This window comes from Carassius carassius, chromosome 27 (genome assembly GCF_963082965.1).
Source record: "Carassius carassius chromosome 27, fCarCar2.1, whole genome shotgun sequence".
Classification (NCBI taxonomy): Eukaryota; Metazoa; Chordata; class Actinopteri; order Cypriniformes; family Cyprinidae; genus Carassius; species Carassius carassius.
Window position 1 is genome coordinate 15,257,941 of NC_081781.1, and position 16,974 is coordinate 15,274,914.

The window sequence follows — 16,974 nt, forward strand, 5'->3', positions numbered from 1 at the left end:
TTGAATTCCCCAGTTTCTCCCGAAATACTTGAAAGTAAGTGGCTGTTGAACTGGACGAAGAATAGAGTAAACTTTATTGTTCTGCTATGTGTGTCTGATATATGAATAAAACACGTCGGCAAATTACATTTGCAGGGCTCTCAAGTCGGGCGTGAGACACACGCTGCATTTCAGCCCGTTCACACGCTCACACGCCACACCTTGTATTTCGCGCGCTATTTTTTAAACAGTGAAACAGGTAGATGAATCAAGTAAGTTCCCCAGAACTTTGAAGGTCCTGACACGCACCAGCTAATCAAATAAAAAAATAGCTATCAAATAGCCAATCAGAAAAAAGCATTGCTGTATCTGGGTAAGATTTTCACAGGCTCGTGCGCGACACAGATTCAGACTGATCAACGTGGGAGAAGAACATCCTATGAATACAATAAGTCATCTCACCATTGCTGGGGAATATATGTACACAGTTCGCAGTTTGATCAGACTATCAGGTGAATTAGCCTATAAAAAAATAAAAAAAATAAAAAAAGCCTGTTGAATCCCTGCTAGTTCTATCTTAAGTAATTCACAAAGTATTTGCCAAGACAATGACCCCGATTTTTTTTAAATATAACGTTAAAGTCTAAGATATGTTGGTCTGATGGTTATTATGACCCCGACACACACGCGATTTTGGCGTGTAGCTTTTGCGCCTATTATTAGCCCACTATTATTTTTTTTATACGTTACACGTTGAAGAGGCTGCGTGGCTACTCTGACAGTTTTATATAAGAGACTTCTATAATAGGCCTATCCATAATACTTGTATGACAGTACCCATAATAGTTTGAATTAGGGCTGCACGATATTGGGAAAAAATTACATTGCGATATTTTATTTTTCTGCGACATATATTGCGATATGAAATCTAATCTATTTTTTTCTTACAAACAAAAATGGGGTGAGCAGATTTACATTCTCATTTTAAATTATTTAAACATCGACACCATCGTGTCAATTGATTAATATGCGTGAGGGCCAGAGAGCAAGACAGCGCTCGTGTTGTTTGAAGCGCTCTCTCTCCCTCTGTCTCTCTCTCGCGCTCGCGCACCGCTCTTTTTCGCTCTCTCTCTCTCTCTCTCTCTCTCTCGCTCTCTCTCTTTTATGAAGGTAAATCAGTAGCAAAACTCGAGAGGTTGAAGATCTGATTGTGAGAACTTGTCATATTAATATTTGTATTTGTAAGTTAAAATTTACACTCACAGCTCTGATGTGAAAAGCTGAATCTTTCAATTTGCTCACACAGACAATGATCAAAACACCCGTGTTTTGAATTGGAAGTTGTAGATTAATAGTCACAAATGTGTAGAATGACATTCACACAAAGAAAATGACATACACACATGTTTACGACATATTTACTTTTGCACTTTACTTCAGTTTCGCTGTACAATGTCAAGTCGGCACTTACAACCTCTCAGATCTGGAAGTACAAGTTCAAATCCTAGCGCTCTGACTTTTGCTACTCTTTTTGCGGTATTCTGTTGCAAAACTCACTTGTGCACTTGTATATGCAGATGTGAGAGAGCAGAGCTGGGGGCGGGGCTTTGGTGCGAATGAAGACATTTTATTGGTCGATGCCCGACCAATGAACAACGCCAACTGTTTTCACTGAATATCCTTAGCTTTGACAGGATTTTAAGACACTGCATTCATTTTGCCATGCAGGTATTATCTAGTAGACAAATAATGCAACATATTTTATATGTATATCCCACTGCATATTACAGAGTAAACTCGCTGTACCAGAACATGCTTTGATCTCACTGCCACGCGGTCACGTGGTTCATGGAGCTATCAATAGTACTAAACTAAACGTTTTGTCAATATGCTTGAAATGTATTAATTGGGACAGACAGCAGTTTCATTATACTTGCAGCGATTTCTAGTAATTTGCAGAGGTGGAAAGAAACGAATTACATTTACTCGCGTTACTGTAATTGAGTAGCTTTTTTGTGTACTAATACTTTTTAAAGTAATTTTTTAAATCTGTAATTTTACTTTTACTTAAGTATATTTTGTTTAAAGTATTGTACTTCGCTACATTTTAAAACACATTAATTACTGAGTAAAATAAATAAATAAATAAATCGCTCACTGGAAACTACGTCAGTAAATAATGGGCAGGAGGGCAAACTGGCGCTAAAATCAAAAGAAGAAAGATGCAGACGGTCAAAACAGGCGTTAGTGGTGCAGACACCGCTGAAAACGAAACCCCGTCATATTCTGAAGTTGAACTCGAAGGAAATGAAGTGAACCCCTGGCCATATGTATGCTCTATTATGCAGTGTAAGCTGTACTTGCCTAGGAAGACCAAACTAGCAGCTTATAAAATCTCGACAAGACATCAACCCTTCGCAAGAATGTAGAGGTAAGCTTAATAATTGCATCGTTGCATTGGTGGTTAAAATGAAGCTTTGACATTTAAGCAAGAGGTTTTGCACAAATTAGCCAAAAAGACAGTGGTGAGGAGTGTGCTATATATATCATCTGCGTTAATATCATGTTTTTCGTTTTAATGATGTGCGCGCGCATTTATAGTGCGTTCTTTTACTGTGTGATTCAGTCTCCTAAAGTGCATTTAGAATGATCACAAAATTGAAGATATAGGGGCAGAAAATTCACATATTTATATAATTTCATATATTAAATCAAAATCGCACAAAGAATGCCGTCTTTTCCACCAAAAATCATCATGAATATATGCATACATATATATAACAGTTCAGTAAACAAGTTAACTAAGAGACTTGCGTTCAGACACCATATTGCCTTTTTTAGCTCTATTTCTACAACAGAAAATAATTCCAAACACAGCCACCAAAGCACAGTTTTGCGTCTCTGAGCAACATGACAGTGTTTCGTTCCTGAATGAATCAACCGTTTAAATGATTCGGTTCAGTCGCAATGACTCACTTATTAACAGTGACTTGCTGACACATACTGGCCATTTTAATTTCACATTTAAAGTATCTTTTGATTTTTGTTTTAAATAATTAATTTCTTATCATTTCAAATGAGTATTCAACATTTTATATCTTGTATATCAAAACATTATTCATGCATTTGTAACTGCAGGTTAAATGCATTCTTGTCCTGCACTAAACAGTGTAATACATCTAAATGTCACTTCCAATGAATCTTCTGCATTTCCTCTGCATTAAAAGATGAGTTTGTTGATACTGATTTGCCTGGTAACAGCCCAAATTTTTTATTATTCTAAATAACTGATTCCTTTAATTAAAAACAACTAGTTTGAGATTAATAGACCTATCCCAGGGGTGTCAAACTCAGTTCCTGGAGGGCGATAGCCCTGCAGAGTTTAGTTCTAACCCTGCTCCAGCACACATTTCATGTAGTTTTCAAATAAACCTAAATGATTAGATTAGCTGGATCAGGTGTGTTTAATTAGGGTTAAATCTAAACTGTGCAGGACTGTGGCCCTCGAGGAACTGAGTTTGACACCCTTGGTCTGTCCCATTTTTGACTCCCTCCCACTGTTAAAATGTAACTAAGTAATTTTTACTCTGAGTAAATTTTAAATGAGCTACTTTTTACTTTTACTTGAGTTGATTTTTAGACTGGTACTTTTACTTGTACTTAAGTAAAATTTAATTAATGTAATGTACTTTTACTTGAGTAGAATATTTGTGTACTCTTTCCACCTCTGGTAATTTGTAACACATAAAGTGCATTGATTATGCATGGATAACTACGTTGACTAATGACTATGCGTTACAATAGCATTTTATACTGGAAAATGGAACAGCATTATGTTCTCATACTCCTCCTTGGCAGTTAAAATGTGACTAAACAAGTAAGTGTAACTTTTAACCAATAAAATAACTGTACTACATGTTAACTCAGTCCTGTTTAGTTAATTTGAAGAGATCATGGTACTAAATAATATGCGCAATAATTATGGTCCATGAATGACCATTTGAAATATAACATTTTCTAATATGGTTATTATTTATACTACAATAACTGTAGTATTTAGGTTTAAATTCCAGTGCAAAGAGGCACGCTTTAAATTAGAGGCATTTGGTGGCCAGAAAGATAATATTCATATGCAATTCCATTGCTTAAACACTAGATGGCCTTGTTGATGTTTAATGAATACATGTATTTAGCTCTACTAGTTGTTCAAAACAGTATTTCTGGTCATAAGTGCTTATTTTTAGGTTTTGCTGTTTAATGTACATTTAGACATTATTAAACACTCAATTTTTATAAAAAAAAATAATAATAATAATGTTGCATTTAAAAAGGTTCATTACTGACAAGCAAATTAGGAATTTAACCCAATGAAGAAGTTAAAATTATTTTTACAAAACATAAAAATAATAAAAACAGCATTATATTGCAACTCTGGTAGAGTGATATGAGTGGGATATACATATAAAATATGTTGCATTATTTGTCTACTAGATAATACCTGAATGGCAAAATGAATGCAGTGTCTTAAAATCCTGTCAAAGCTAAGGATAGTCAGTGAAAACAATTGGCGTTGTTCATTGGTCGGGCATCGACCAATAAAATGTCTTCATTCGCACCAAAGCCCCGCCCCCAGCTCTGCTCTCTCACATCTGCATATACAAGTGCACAAGTGAGTTTTGCAACAAGAATACCGCAAAAAGAGTAGCAAAAGTCAGAGCGCTAGGATTTGAACTTGTACTTCCAGATCTGAGAGGTTGTAAGTGCCGACTTGACGTTGTGCAGCAAAACTGTAAAGTGCAAAAGTAAATATGTCGTAAACATGTGTGTATGTCATTTTCTTTGTGTGAATGTCATTCTACACATTTGTGACTATTAATCTACAACTTCCAATTCAAAACACGGGTGTTTTGATCATTGTCTGTGGGTGTAAATTGAAAGATTCAGCTTTTCACATCAGAGCTGTGAGTTTAAATTTTAACTTACAAATACAAATATTAATATGACAAGTTCTCACAATCAGATCTTCAACCTCTCGAGTTTTGCTACTGATTTACCTTCATAGATTAAGACAAGACGTAGTCAGCCAGACGATAAACATTATTAATATTATTAATTAATAATTATTATATGATGCAGTCACACTTGTAGCAATATTTGTTAGTTCTGTTTGTTGATTCAGGGTTAGCATCCTCTGGAGTCCTCTGATAAATTGCATTTTCCTTTAAAATTGTAGGTTATATTACACTGAACACTTATCTAATGCTTTATGAGTTATTTAATTAATTGTTTCTGTTGCAGACCAGGAGGGCTGAGGTGAAGGTTGCCGTTGCAATGGTGCAGCACAATATTCCATTTGCCATTGCTGACCATTTCAGCCCCTTGTACAAAGAATGTTTTAGAGACTTTAGAGACTCCCCCATATTTGCCAAGACAATGACCCCGATTTTTTAAATATAACGTTAAAGTCTAAGATATGTTTTGGTCTGATGGTTATTATGACCCCGACACACACGCGATTATGGCCATCGTATTATCATATTATCCACAACACTGCCAAAACAGGCAGGGCAGAGGTTTTTGGAAGTACGTTCAAAAAGTACACTTTATATTACCTATCTGTTAAGTCCAATGCCAAGTAAAACAGTTTGCTGATAGTGTTGTATTAAATATTGGAATTCATGTATTTCAGAAAACCGGTTTTGATCCTGAAGATCTGGCGGTGGATGTTGGGTATTGGTTTAAGGGAAGCACCAATCGTAAAGGTTACCTGGCAGGTTTGTGGTTCAACCAGCTCTACTTTTATACAACAAAATGCAGACTTTTTTATATTGATGTTATATATATATATATATATATATATATAATTTATTTAGTTATTTATTTTTTCAGAATTTTGTGACTTCCATGACAGTGAGTACATGGAAATGCTGCTGCAGATTTCAGTGCGATGGTTAAGCCTGGAGAGGTGTATAACCCAAATTCTGCGACAGTATGGGCCACTTACCAGCTATTTTAAATCTTTAAGTATGTTTCTTGTTTCATTGACAGTAGTACAGGTGCATTACACCAAACTAAATATATATTTTTAAGCACAATCTGTTTTTATTTACAGATGAGAAACAACCAAGGTTTAGAAGGCTGGTGGATGCTTTTTCCAAGCCCCTGACTGAAGTTTACCTCCTTTTCTATCAAGCGATGCTGCCAATGTTCTCCACACTGAACCTCCTCCTCCAGAGGGAAATGTCTTCCATCTTCCAGCTCCATGGAGAGGTAACATGCAAGGGTTGGCCATCCTTCTGCTTATTTGTCATTGGCTGATATGTCCTTTTTCAAGTAATACATGGAAATCTTTTATGAACTACAAATTTGTAGATGACAAAGTTCATCATGAAACTGTTTGCGAGGTTCATGAAGCCGTTAGCACTACAGGGCCGACAAGTCCATGACATCCTCTACATGGACCCACTAAACCAACTGCCAGGTAAAACTTCCAAGTCTCACATAAGGAGATAGACCTGTACTTTTTGGGAATATTGTTACTGGGCAAGTTGGGTGATATCTCTGATGTTATGGAAAAGGCATAAAATGTGTGTAGGCATACAATGTTTATGTAGTCTATGGGTAAAATAGCATGCTTACATAGAGGAATACCTTCAACCACTTGCACTTATTGGGCATATCTTGCATGAATATATGTGCACTTAGTGTTTTTTTCTAGTTTTCAGTTAAAGTGCTGATTGCCAGGTAAAATTCCTGTGTGTCTACCTGATGCATTTGGTGAATAAAAAGTGATTTTTAATCTGATATACTGTTTAAACTACCTGGACTTAACTTGCTTGATCTCTTTTTGATCTCTGTCTGTCAGGAGAAAAACTAAATATTGGCTTCACCACCAGAGCTACCCTTAACAGGCTGCTTGAGGCTGGAGACATCACACCTCAGGAGGTGCAGCTATTCCAGCAGGCAGCACTAGCGTTTCTGGTCAGGGCTGTGGAGTATGGAATCAAAAAACTCCCCCTGAAGGAGGCCCTGCTGAAGCACGCTCAATTCCTTGATGTGCAGCAGAGGATGGAGTGTGGGGTGGCAGATGCCCTATACTTCGTAGACAGGCAAGGGTTTCACATTTTCCAAGATTTCAACATATTTAATACTTTGTTAAGTTTAATTTGGACCATGGTCACAAAACAAATACTTAATCCGTTCTTTACACATGGTGCTTTTTTAGATTTCAGGAACTACTTCCTTTCAATGGGCCAGAGGAACAGGACAAGGTGAGTGAGGAGTTCTCGGAATATCAACTCATGGATATTCCCATGCCACAAGATCCCACCACCTTTAATGTTGAGGAGTTTTGGGGGAGTATGTCCTTAATCAAGTGCAAAGTAAGAAATATTTGGCATCACATGACATACAACTGAAATCATAAAAGCAAAGCATTTGAGTAATAGAGGCTCTTGGTTCCTTTTTTCAAAGGTGACCGGTTTGAGCCAGTTTGGGAGGCTTTCTAAAATAGCTTCAATGGTGTTAGTCCTCCCTCATTCAAATGACGACGCTGAAAGGGTTTTCTCCATGGTGGGAATAAACAAGACCAAAACCAGGAACAGTTTAGCGCTTGATGGAACCCTGTCATCCATCATGACAGTAAAAATGGCTGGCCTGGAACCACAGTGCTTCAAATGGGAGCCACCAACCCCTGTGCTGAAGGCCTCAAAACCAGCTACCAACACCTACAATAAACAACACTGACCATTATCTCTCTCTCTCTCTCTCTCTCACACACACACACACACACACACACACACACACACACATAAATAAATGCTGAATTAAATAAATATTATTTTATTTGTAAGAATATGTGTCATTTATGAGATCAGACACCTGTCCTTATCAAACCCCTACCGTCGCCAAAATCTCACTCTAAACTCATTTCAAAACTTGAGAGCCCTGCATTTGATTAGATAGTTTTTGCTGCTTCCATAGTCATCTGTGTATATTTTACAAACTACCAATGTATTGTTTTACTAGTGATTATGTATATTTAAATGTATGAAACCTAAAATAAACATTATGTGGTTGAAAACACTGCATATTAATTGTGATATATGACAAGCGCTGAGCACGCAGTGCCAGCCAACGCGCGAAAGCTGTTTGAATCTGGCAGTTCTGTGATGCCACTGAACATTCTAAATCATACTCTCAGGGGCACAGAAATAAGAATCCAATATATGGTGCAATAATGCTAAAAATGTTAAAATGTAATTTACATTTTAAATTATTTTTGTTAAAATATATCTGCCGACATTCGGACTGCCAACCAATCAGCAAACAGCAGCTGACTGTGACCCCAGCAGTCTATGACATAAACAGATCATTTTTGATTGCACATTGCCAGCTAGCAATATGTCGCAGAGCTCCTTTCTTAATTTTTTTTAGCAAAACACCTTGGCTTGATGGACAGCCGGACACAAGGCCTAACGTTACACCTGATGAGGACGTTTCTCCCTCCCCGGGCCCAACATCAACAGACAGTGTTGCCAGATTGGAAATGTCCAAGTATCATACCAGAAGTTCAAAATGATCGTATTTGGAAGAAAATTATTACATTTAACAATTAACTACCTTTTGACACGACCTGCAAATTACCACTAGGAGTATGGTTGGACGGAAGCAGTGCGACAAAAATACTATCCCATAATTTTGCACAGTAATCTGACAATAAATGTGGCACACCCAGATTTTCTTATGCACACCCAGAGTCTATTTTCTGGCTACGCTACTGATCATAACACACCAATATACTCAACTCACAACAGTATTCCAAAACATGTTTTATAAAAGTTACTTTATTTTATACAGATCCCATCTAACACACACTTTAATGAGTTTAAATGAAAAGTTAAGTGATCAGCTTTTGTTCTGCTGTGTGAATAATACACCATTTACTGAACTCTTGACAAATTTCAAATAAAACCTTTTAACAGGCAGTTTGATAAATTTCACCAATGCAACAAATGAAGGCCATCTTGTTAGTTGTAAAGACATCAAGACAACAAAGGAGGAAACAATTCTCCAAAAGAAAGAAACAAAATCTGTCAAAGACCACTTTGTGCGTTCAAAATAATACAAATATTTAATCTACTGTATGAAGCATAAAAGACACAATTTTCAAGTATGAAATATCACATAAAATACTAAAGTACAGCAGACAACATCATCAACGGACTTAAAGAGTATGAAGTTATTTTTGATTCAAAAAAACTGAACACCTGTGACAGTGCGATTTGTAGTTGTAGAGAAAAGCCACACATCACATCACAAATCACATTTCTTGATGCGGGTGTGTAAATGCATTTTGCACCATATTCACTGCAGCAATTGTTTCAAAAATGTGAGCGTACGTGTTTCTTAAATTGTGATTTGTAGAATAGGATTTGTGCACCTGCAATGAAGAATTTGAGAAGGTTTAACTGTTGTGTTGTGTTTGTGGGAGAGAAAAAAAAGTCTACAGATTTGCAACTCTTAAAACATTTCTCTCTGTGACTTCAAATTTACTGATACACATGTGTGGCTTTTCTCTACAACTACAAATCGCACTGTCACAGGTGTTCAGTCGTTTTGAATCAAAAATACCTTCATTAAAGAGAAGCATAAACCAATGGTTTGTAAAAAGGACATTTTTCAAGCAGTTTGTAATGTTATGGTAGGTAAAGGCTACTGTCCACTGCATAATAATCAGTAAAGATGGGTCAGCTGTGTGTCCACGTATGGGCCTGAAGTAAACTAATCCAGAGAGGGAACAAACACGTGTGCACAAAAGAATAATGGCACTATCACTGTCTGTGCTTTTACTATGAGTGATTGTTTCTGTTCTTCTCAGTGGCTTTTCTTCTGCCAACAAAAAAAAAAACTAAGTTATTGCAAAGGAATATTAGTCTATGTCACCATGTGACCATTTTGTTATATTATCCCGACCTTTCTTTTACTGTCTATGATCCCGACTTGTCTAGCTGGTACAGTGATAATCCACTAGTGCTTAAACACTGCCTCTGGTGGTCAGGAGAAATGAAACTGAACTAAGATCATTAAAAACAGTGTGATGTGATTGTTGAGGTGCTGGAAGTTCTTGTCTTTAGTGTGATGGTTGATGTGTTTATTACTATTTCATTTTTGGAAAAAAAAAACATTTCTATCATTTTGTGTTACAGCATTTGCTGCCTAGATAGTTTTCTGATGTCTGAATGTTTCATAATTTGCTGAATTAGATGTTATGATATATGTGGTTATATGCAATGCTGTGTGCAATTTAGGTGTAAACAATCTCTTTGCTCTTTCTCCAGGATGAAGCGGCATGTTCTTATGTAGTCTTTGTTAAAACCACATCCGCTAATGGAAAGACCCAATAGAGCTCCCTGAATATGTCAATTCCAATAATAAACAAACTTGAAAACAGGATTTGTTCATTTTAAAACTCAGAATTAATATTCAAAGACCTTAGCATTTTAAGATTACACATGTACAAAAAGCCACTTGATTGGCAACCACTGAAGGATGAAAAATTATTCTTGCCAATAGAATGAATGTTTATTGAATCTGTTACTGAACATTTTGACATATATGATATGAAACAGCTATGTATATTTCGTGCAACATTTGATAATTGTTTGAAGCAAAAGTACTATGCTAAAAGTCTTATAATGTCCTGCTTTCTGACAAAAAAAAAAGTCTTAATTTTCATGTAATTTAAAAAAACAACCATTTTTACTTTAAATGCATGCCGACAAGAATAGAGGACCAAGGATGTGTTTCTGCCTCTGTCACTGTTGTGTTTTCATCAAATGAAGTTTTTGTAAAAACAGTACTTCAGCTGAATAAAAAAATCTAATTATTTTGACTAGTGGATATAAATGGAAACTTTAAACAACGATTATGGTTACATTATCAAGTTGTTTTTTTTGTTCATAAATATGTCCAAAAAGCATATGGATTCTATATTTACTCAGATCTTTAATATTAAAATATAATAAGCTTTTCCAGTGTGCAATATAAAAGGAATACAATGACTGTGCAATAATTACTTCCGATTATTTTGTTTAATGAGAATGAGTAACAGACAGACAAAATGAATTCACTAATAAAAGGAGTTGTATAGGGCTGGTTTATTGTGTAGACATGTGCGTGACTAATATAAATAGATTTATGAGTGCTAAGGAAGCATCTATGTGTATTTCTGTGTGTGAGGGTGACTGTGGTTTTATGTGGAGACAACACTTTCGCAAATAAAGTGTAACAATGATAGTGGATTCACAAGAGCTACTGAATGTTTTCTTCTGTTTTCTTGTGTATAGCCTCTTTTATGCTTTTTTACACACTAAACATGACTAAATATATAACTAAAGTTTAACTAGCTATAGTATAACTAAAGTTTATTGGCTGTTAATCTCTGTCACATCTCCAGTTGTTGTTTTTTACCTTCAAAATGAACATATATGTATATATTTGATGTATATATTTGTAACTGATTTGGCAGCCCGCTGATTATCAATCACACACAGCACACAGATGCAGCTCTGATCTATAATGACACAACATCTCGAGGCTGACAATAAGGTGTTTACTGCTTTTTGGGGTTTTAAGTGGGGTGATGTTAAGTGGTAAACCAGAAAAAGGAAGTACAGGAAAAATTAGGCATAGTATGCAATCATACAATAATACAAACAAGAAATACAATGGTAGAGCATTGTCAGTGTGTGAACTAAAAATAATACTCAAACAGAAAAACATACAGAGACACATCATGCAAAGAAATGAAACAGGAAGTTATACTTTCTGAGAGTACGAGCTAACAGGAACCGAACTATTAAGACTGTGGACCGTGTCCACTGCCACATAAAATAGAAGCGGGTCACTAGTGAATGAAAACCAGTCATGAGGGTCCACTTATATCTTTTCATCTTTATGATTCATTTCAGTACAGGTGAGTTCAGATTTTTTTCAGATTGAGATAAAAAAATGTAAAATTAAAAACATCTCAAATGAAAACTTTTTTTCTTTAAATGAAGCATTGAATTGAAATTGTAGTTTGTATGTTTTTTTCTGAGACAGAACTGTTTATTCACGCCTGCAGAGCTTTGATTTAATTTTTCAATTTCAAAACATTAAAATCAAAAATGCTCTTTGAGGGAAATGACAATGACATCGGAAATCTCATGAAATCAGGAAGACAGCTTTCTCTTTTGTAAAGTCGTGCATACAGACAATAAAAATGTTGCATTCTATTATACATAAAAATGATTTTGTGGTGAAGTGAATACTATAGAAAAACAAATGTAAATTCTACATTAAATAATTTAGTTCAGGCAAGAATTTTAAACAGGAGTAAATTCTATATTAGTAATCAATTTAAGTTTGTAGAAATTAAAGTTTCAACTTATAAGTATATTTTACTTTGAATTGTTTATCTTTACAAAGATTCTTTAAGTAGCTTAAATATCAAAGTTATGATCCTGTTGTTCCCATCATGCACTGGGGCATTTATAATTAATAAGGTTAAATTTTTCACTGTTTTATAGAGACTTTTGTTGTTATAGGTTTAGTTTTGTGACATCTGGAGTTCTTTTTCTTCTCAAAATGGTCTGTTCATACTCAAAGACTATCCACTGTTTGTTACAGTCATTGTGTATCGTGTACCAAGTATTGAGGTCTCTTTGTTTATTTGGGTAATAACTGTTTTGGGTGAACATATTATCTTAAAAATGATCATAAGTTGTCTACTTGCTTACTACTCATATGTTTGTATGAACCACATGCATTAATATCATGATTTGTTTCAGCTCTTTATAGTTTGAGTAAAGTTTGCCAAAATTGACTGTGTGAAATTTACTTGAGTATTGCAAATTTAACAAAGAAATAAGCAGAAATTACTCCTCAATCTCTAATTGGCCACATTGCATTTACTTATTTACTAAGTTTACATAACTTAAAGTAGATTTTATACTTAAAAATCCCACACTTAACTTTTACTTAAAAAATGTGTGCAAAAACATGCAAAAGAAAAATTAAGTACATTTTACATGGTATTTTTTTTCCAGTGTACGTTTATTATAAGTTTCTGTAAAGCTCATTTGAATGCTCTGAATAAACTCTTCTGTTTGCAGGCTGTAATGTTTCAGATGTGTGGCAGACAATAACAGGATACAATGGTGGTTCAGTTGTGCTGCCCTGCTCCTGTGCTGACCCTCAGTCTACAGTCACAACATTCACCTGGGAGTTTCAGCGGGAAAATCAGTGGATTCAAGTATTTCAAGATGAGAAATACAGCGGCAGACATGTGCTCTTTAATGAACATTCTCCAACAAATCTGTCTCTCCTCATTTCTGACCTCAGAATGAATGACCAGGGCTACTATAACTGTTTAACCGAATCAAATAGTATAACACGTGTTCACTTAAATGTTAAAGGTAAGTGCAAATTGGGAGCATGTGACAGATATTTAAATTTCACACACATTGACAACTGAGTTTCTCTTTTGCTTACTATAATCCAGGACTTTATTGGCTGCAGCTATATTAAATGTTACATGGAATCATTATAGGAAATTTTTTTATTTGTTAATTTGTTTGTGTATTTTTTTATTATTATTATGTTTAAATTAAAATGTAAAATTAAATTATGTTTTACAAATGTTTTCAGGGTGTGATTTGGTTGAGCATGGAAAGACATTAGCAGTGACTGGATATTCAGGAGAGTCTGTGGTTCTGCCCTGTTCCTGCGCTAAACTACTGGCTAAACCTGAACGGATGCAATGGAATTATTTAATTGAAAATAATCATAAAGTAATCTACCCAAATGAACAGACTGAGAATTACAAGAACAGAGTCAAACTGTTAAATCCAAACACTCCAGGAGATCTTTCTCTACACATATCAGCACTGAGGACAGAGGACCAAGGGGAATATCAGTGTTCTGTCTCATCTGAGCAAATAGTCAGCTTCAGACTTACTGTACAACAACCTGAAGGTAGGTTTCTTTTATTTCTGCTGTCAGATCACCATTACTATTTATTTAGTTTCACAAAGAATCTAAATATTAAGAAGAATGATGTCAACTTACAGACTTATAGTGTTTTGTATTATTATTGGCTTCTGAACAGAAAAACCTCATGTCAACACAATCACTTTAACGACAAATCAAGCTTCACACCAAACACAAGACTCTACAACTTCACAACTTAATCCAACTCAACAACATATATCTCAATGTAAGTCACAGGCATAATTTTTATTATACAACAATGGTTTTAATTCTCTCATTGTCAAGAGTTAGTTTTTTTGTTTTTTAAATGCATGCATGGAGTTTTTATGAATATTGAGAGATTTATGCATACTGTATTTGTACAACATTTGAGAAAAAAAGAAGCATTTATGAAGCCATTTCTGTTTCTCTACAGATGTTTTCATTCTGGGAATGTTTTTCTCAGTGCTTCTACTGGCATTTCTGGTATTTATATTATGGAGATGCAGAGGTAAATTAACACACACAATCACATTTCTGATAACTAATAACTACCAAAATATACATACTTGTAAATGACCAGCTAATGCGGCTGTACTCTCGAAATACATTGAATAATAGGTACAAAACCAAAAAAAAGTGTTAAAAACATATTTAGTGATTAGATTGGTGTTTCTAATGTTGCAGGAGGCAGAAATGATAAAAAGGAGACCACTGATGATGAAGAGCTAAAGAGAGAACAAGACAATCAGGTGAAAACAAACTTACCTTTACTGTTGATTACATAACGTATTGATGCGATGCTGTGTGGGCAATCACCCCATCTTTTCCTCTCTTTCTCCAGGACGACGTTATGTATTCTGCTGTAGTCCATGTTAAAACAGCATCCAGAGCAGCTCACACACACAGTGACCCAGTAGAGCTCACAGAGTACGCTCCTGTCAACGTTAAGTGCTAAAAGAACTGACTACTGCAGAGGGACTGAAACCACTGTTCACTTTTGAGTTTTCCGTACTCTTAATTTGAAAAGAAAATCTATTCATTGTTAGGAGGACTTTTTATGTGACTTTGGGCTGGCTGAAAGCATATCAAGATGATTACAAAGCAGGACTAAACAATTGAGGGAGATGTGTTGCCTGTTTCTATTTTTAGATGTAAGCACTGACACTATGTGCATGCACGTTCAAGTTATCACACAAAGTGAGAAACCATAGTGTGTTGGGTTTGGTGGTTCACATATTTTAGCTTTAAAATCAATGATTATTGATTTTATAGTGAACAATTCAACTATTGATATTTTTTCCCTTTTTTTTAATCATAATATTTAAAGGAGTCGTTGACCGTTTTTTTTTTTCTAGGCTTGATTGTGTTCATGGGGTGCAGTCTAACGTATTAATACTTAGTTTTTAAAAAATGCATTATTTTTCACATAATTTTCCTTTATTCTACACCGCTCTGTCCCTTCTCCTATAAACATGCTGAAGATTTCCTGCTTTTATGAAGCCCCTCCCTAAGAAATACACAATGGCTCAGATTGGTCAGCTGGCCCAGTGTTTTGTGATTGACTAAACCACCAGTGCTCAGCGCATGTGCTCCAGTTGTATTGTAAATTAATTTGAGCCTGATTGAGACCCAGATAATATTAGTGAAGCGGATTGTGCAAGCACAGCTCTTAACGGCATGTTTTTTGTTTGTTGTTCTCTCATACTTTTATTGTGGTAAAAAAACTTAAAGTTCTTTAAGAAACGCGGGATTGCTTGTAATAAAGATTTAAATGCAAAAGAAAAGGCAGTAGAGTCAACTGTTTCTGTTAGTGGTGTTTTAATTTTAAATGTTTGTGGTAGCCTTACGAGAAAAGTAGGCTATATGCTATGTTTAAATGTATTGCTAATTGATTGAGCAACTTATACAAACCTAGAAGTCAAATGCATGAATATATACATTGTTTATATTTATTGAGTTTAAACGAATGTCTATGAAAGACTTTTACTGCACTATGATAAAAAAGGATCATAATGCTGAAAAAGCATTTTCAGTAACGTTTGGATTTGACATCAAAATAATGGATAAATGTTGTGTTTGTAGAAGCAGTCACGGATCAGTTGCAGACTGCAAACATGTCCTATGTGAAAGCATAATAAGTCCGTACTGCTTCTGCACCAAATACATAACGCACATGGACTGCATATGCACTGCAGCTGCAACATGGCCACATCCCCTTTGTAGCATTATCCTAGAGGGCGGGGTTTATCAGGGTTTTGTGACATCACAAACCTGGGAAGTAACTTGTTGCAGTCCATATGAGCCATTTTTGTAGGCATTAAATTGCCATAATTTTTAAAAGATTTTCAGCATCGGAACTTTGCAGATATTGTTTATGATCAAACAGCAAAATTACACACAAACGTTTAAAAAGTGAAATGGCAATCAAGCACCCCTTTCAAGGATTAGTTCACATCCAGAATAAAAATTTCATGATAATTTACTTACCCCATGTCATCCAATATGATCAGGTCTTTCTTCAGTCAAATAAATAAATAATTGGGGGTGGTGCTAGCGCAGTGGATAAGACGCATGCCTGTGGTCTGGGAGACCCGGGTTCGAATCCACTGTGAACCGCCAGTGTGTCCCTGAGCAAGACACTTAACCCCTAGTTGCTCCAGAGGCGTGCGACCTCTGACATGTATAGCAATTGTAAGTCGCTTTGGATAAAAGCGTCAGCTAAATGAATAAATGTAAATGTAATTAAATACCTATATATATATATATATATATATATATATTAAGGTTTTTGAGGAAACCATGCAGGATTTTTCTCCATATGCACTTCAATTTCGGCCGACGGTTTGAAGGTCCTAATTGCAGTTTTAGTGCAGCTTCAAAGGTCTCCCCCAGCTGAGGTATTACATAACATATTTAGCGTAATGATTGGTTATTTTTAATAAAAAAAAATGTTGGAAAGGTCACACATGATGTAGGCAG

General features: G+C 35.4%; 2 protein-coding genes across 2 annotated transcripts; both read left to right on the forward strand.

The window, feature by feature from the left end:
* The first annotated feature begins 5,518 nt into the window (after window positions 1-5,518).
* LOC132107291 (uncharacterized) lies at window positions 5,519-7,929 on the forward strand. The gene is made up of 8 exons (XM_059513526.1): window positions 5,519-5,562; window positions 5,669-5,753; window positions 5,869-6,003; window positions 6,092-6,249; window positions 6,352-6,460; window positions 6,845-7,088; window positions 7,205-7,361; window positions 7,453-7,929. The coding sequence occupies exons 3-8, from the start codon at window positions 5,898-5,900 to the stop codon at window positions 7,723-7,725; spliced, it is 1,047 nt and encodes a 348-aa protein (XP_059369509.1). The 5' UTR covers window positions 5,519-5,562; window positions 5,669-5,753; window positions 5,869-5,897; the 3' UTR covers window positions 7,726-7,929.
* A 3,978-nt stretch (window positions 7,930-11,907) lies between these two features.
* On the forward strand, window positions 11,908-15,062 carry si:dkey-15j16.3 (uncharacterized protein LOC556440 homolog). The gene is made up of 7 exons (XM_059513624.1): window positions 11,908-11,956; window positions 13,137-13,439; window positions 13,672-13,998; window positions 14,132-14,239; window positions 14,429-14,503; window positions 14,680-14,744; window positions 14,837-15,062. The coding sequence occupies exons 1-7, from the start codon at window positions 11,908-11,910 to the stop codon at window positions 14,948-14,950; spliced, it is 1,041 nt and encodes a 346-aa protein (XP_059369607.1). The 3' UTR covers window positions 14,951-15,062.
* The last annotated feature ends 1,912 nt before the right edge of the window (window positions 15,063-16,974 follow it).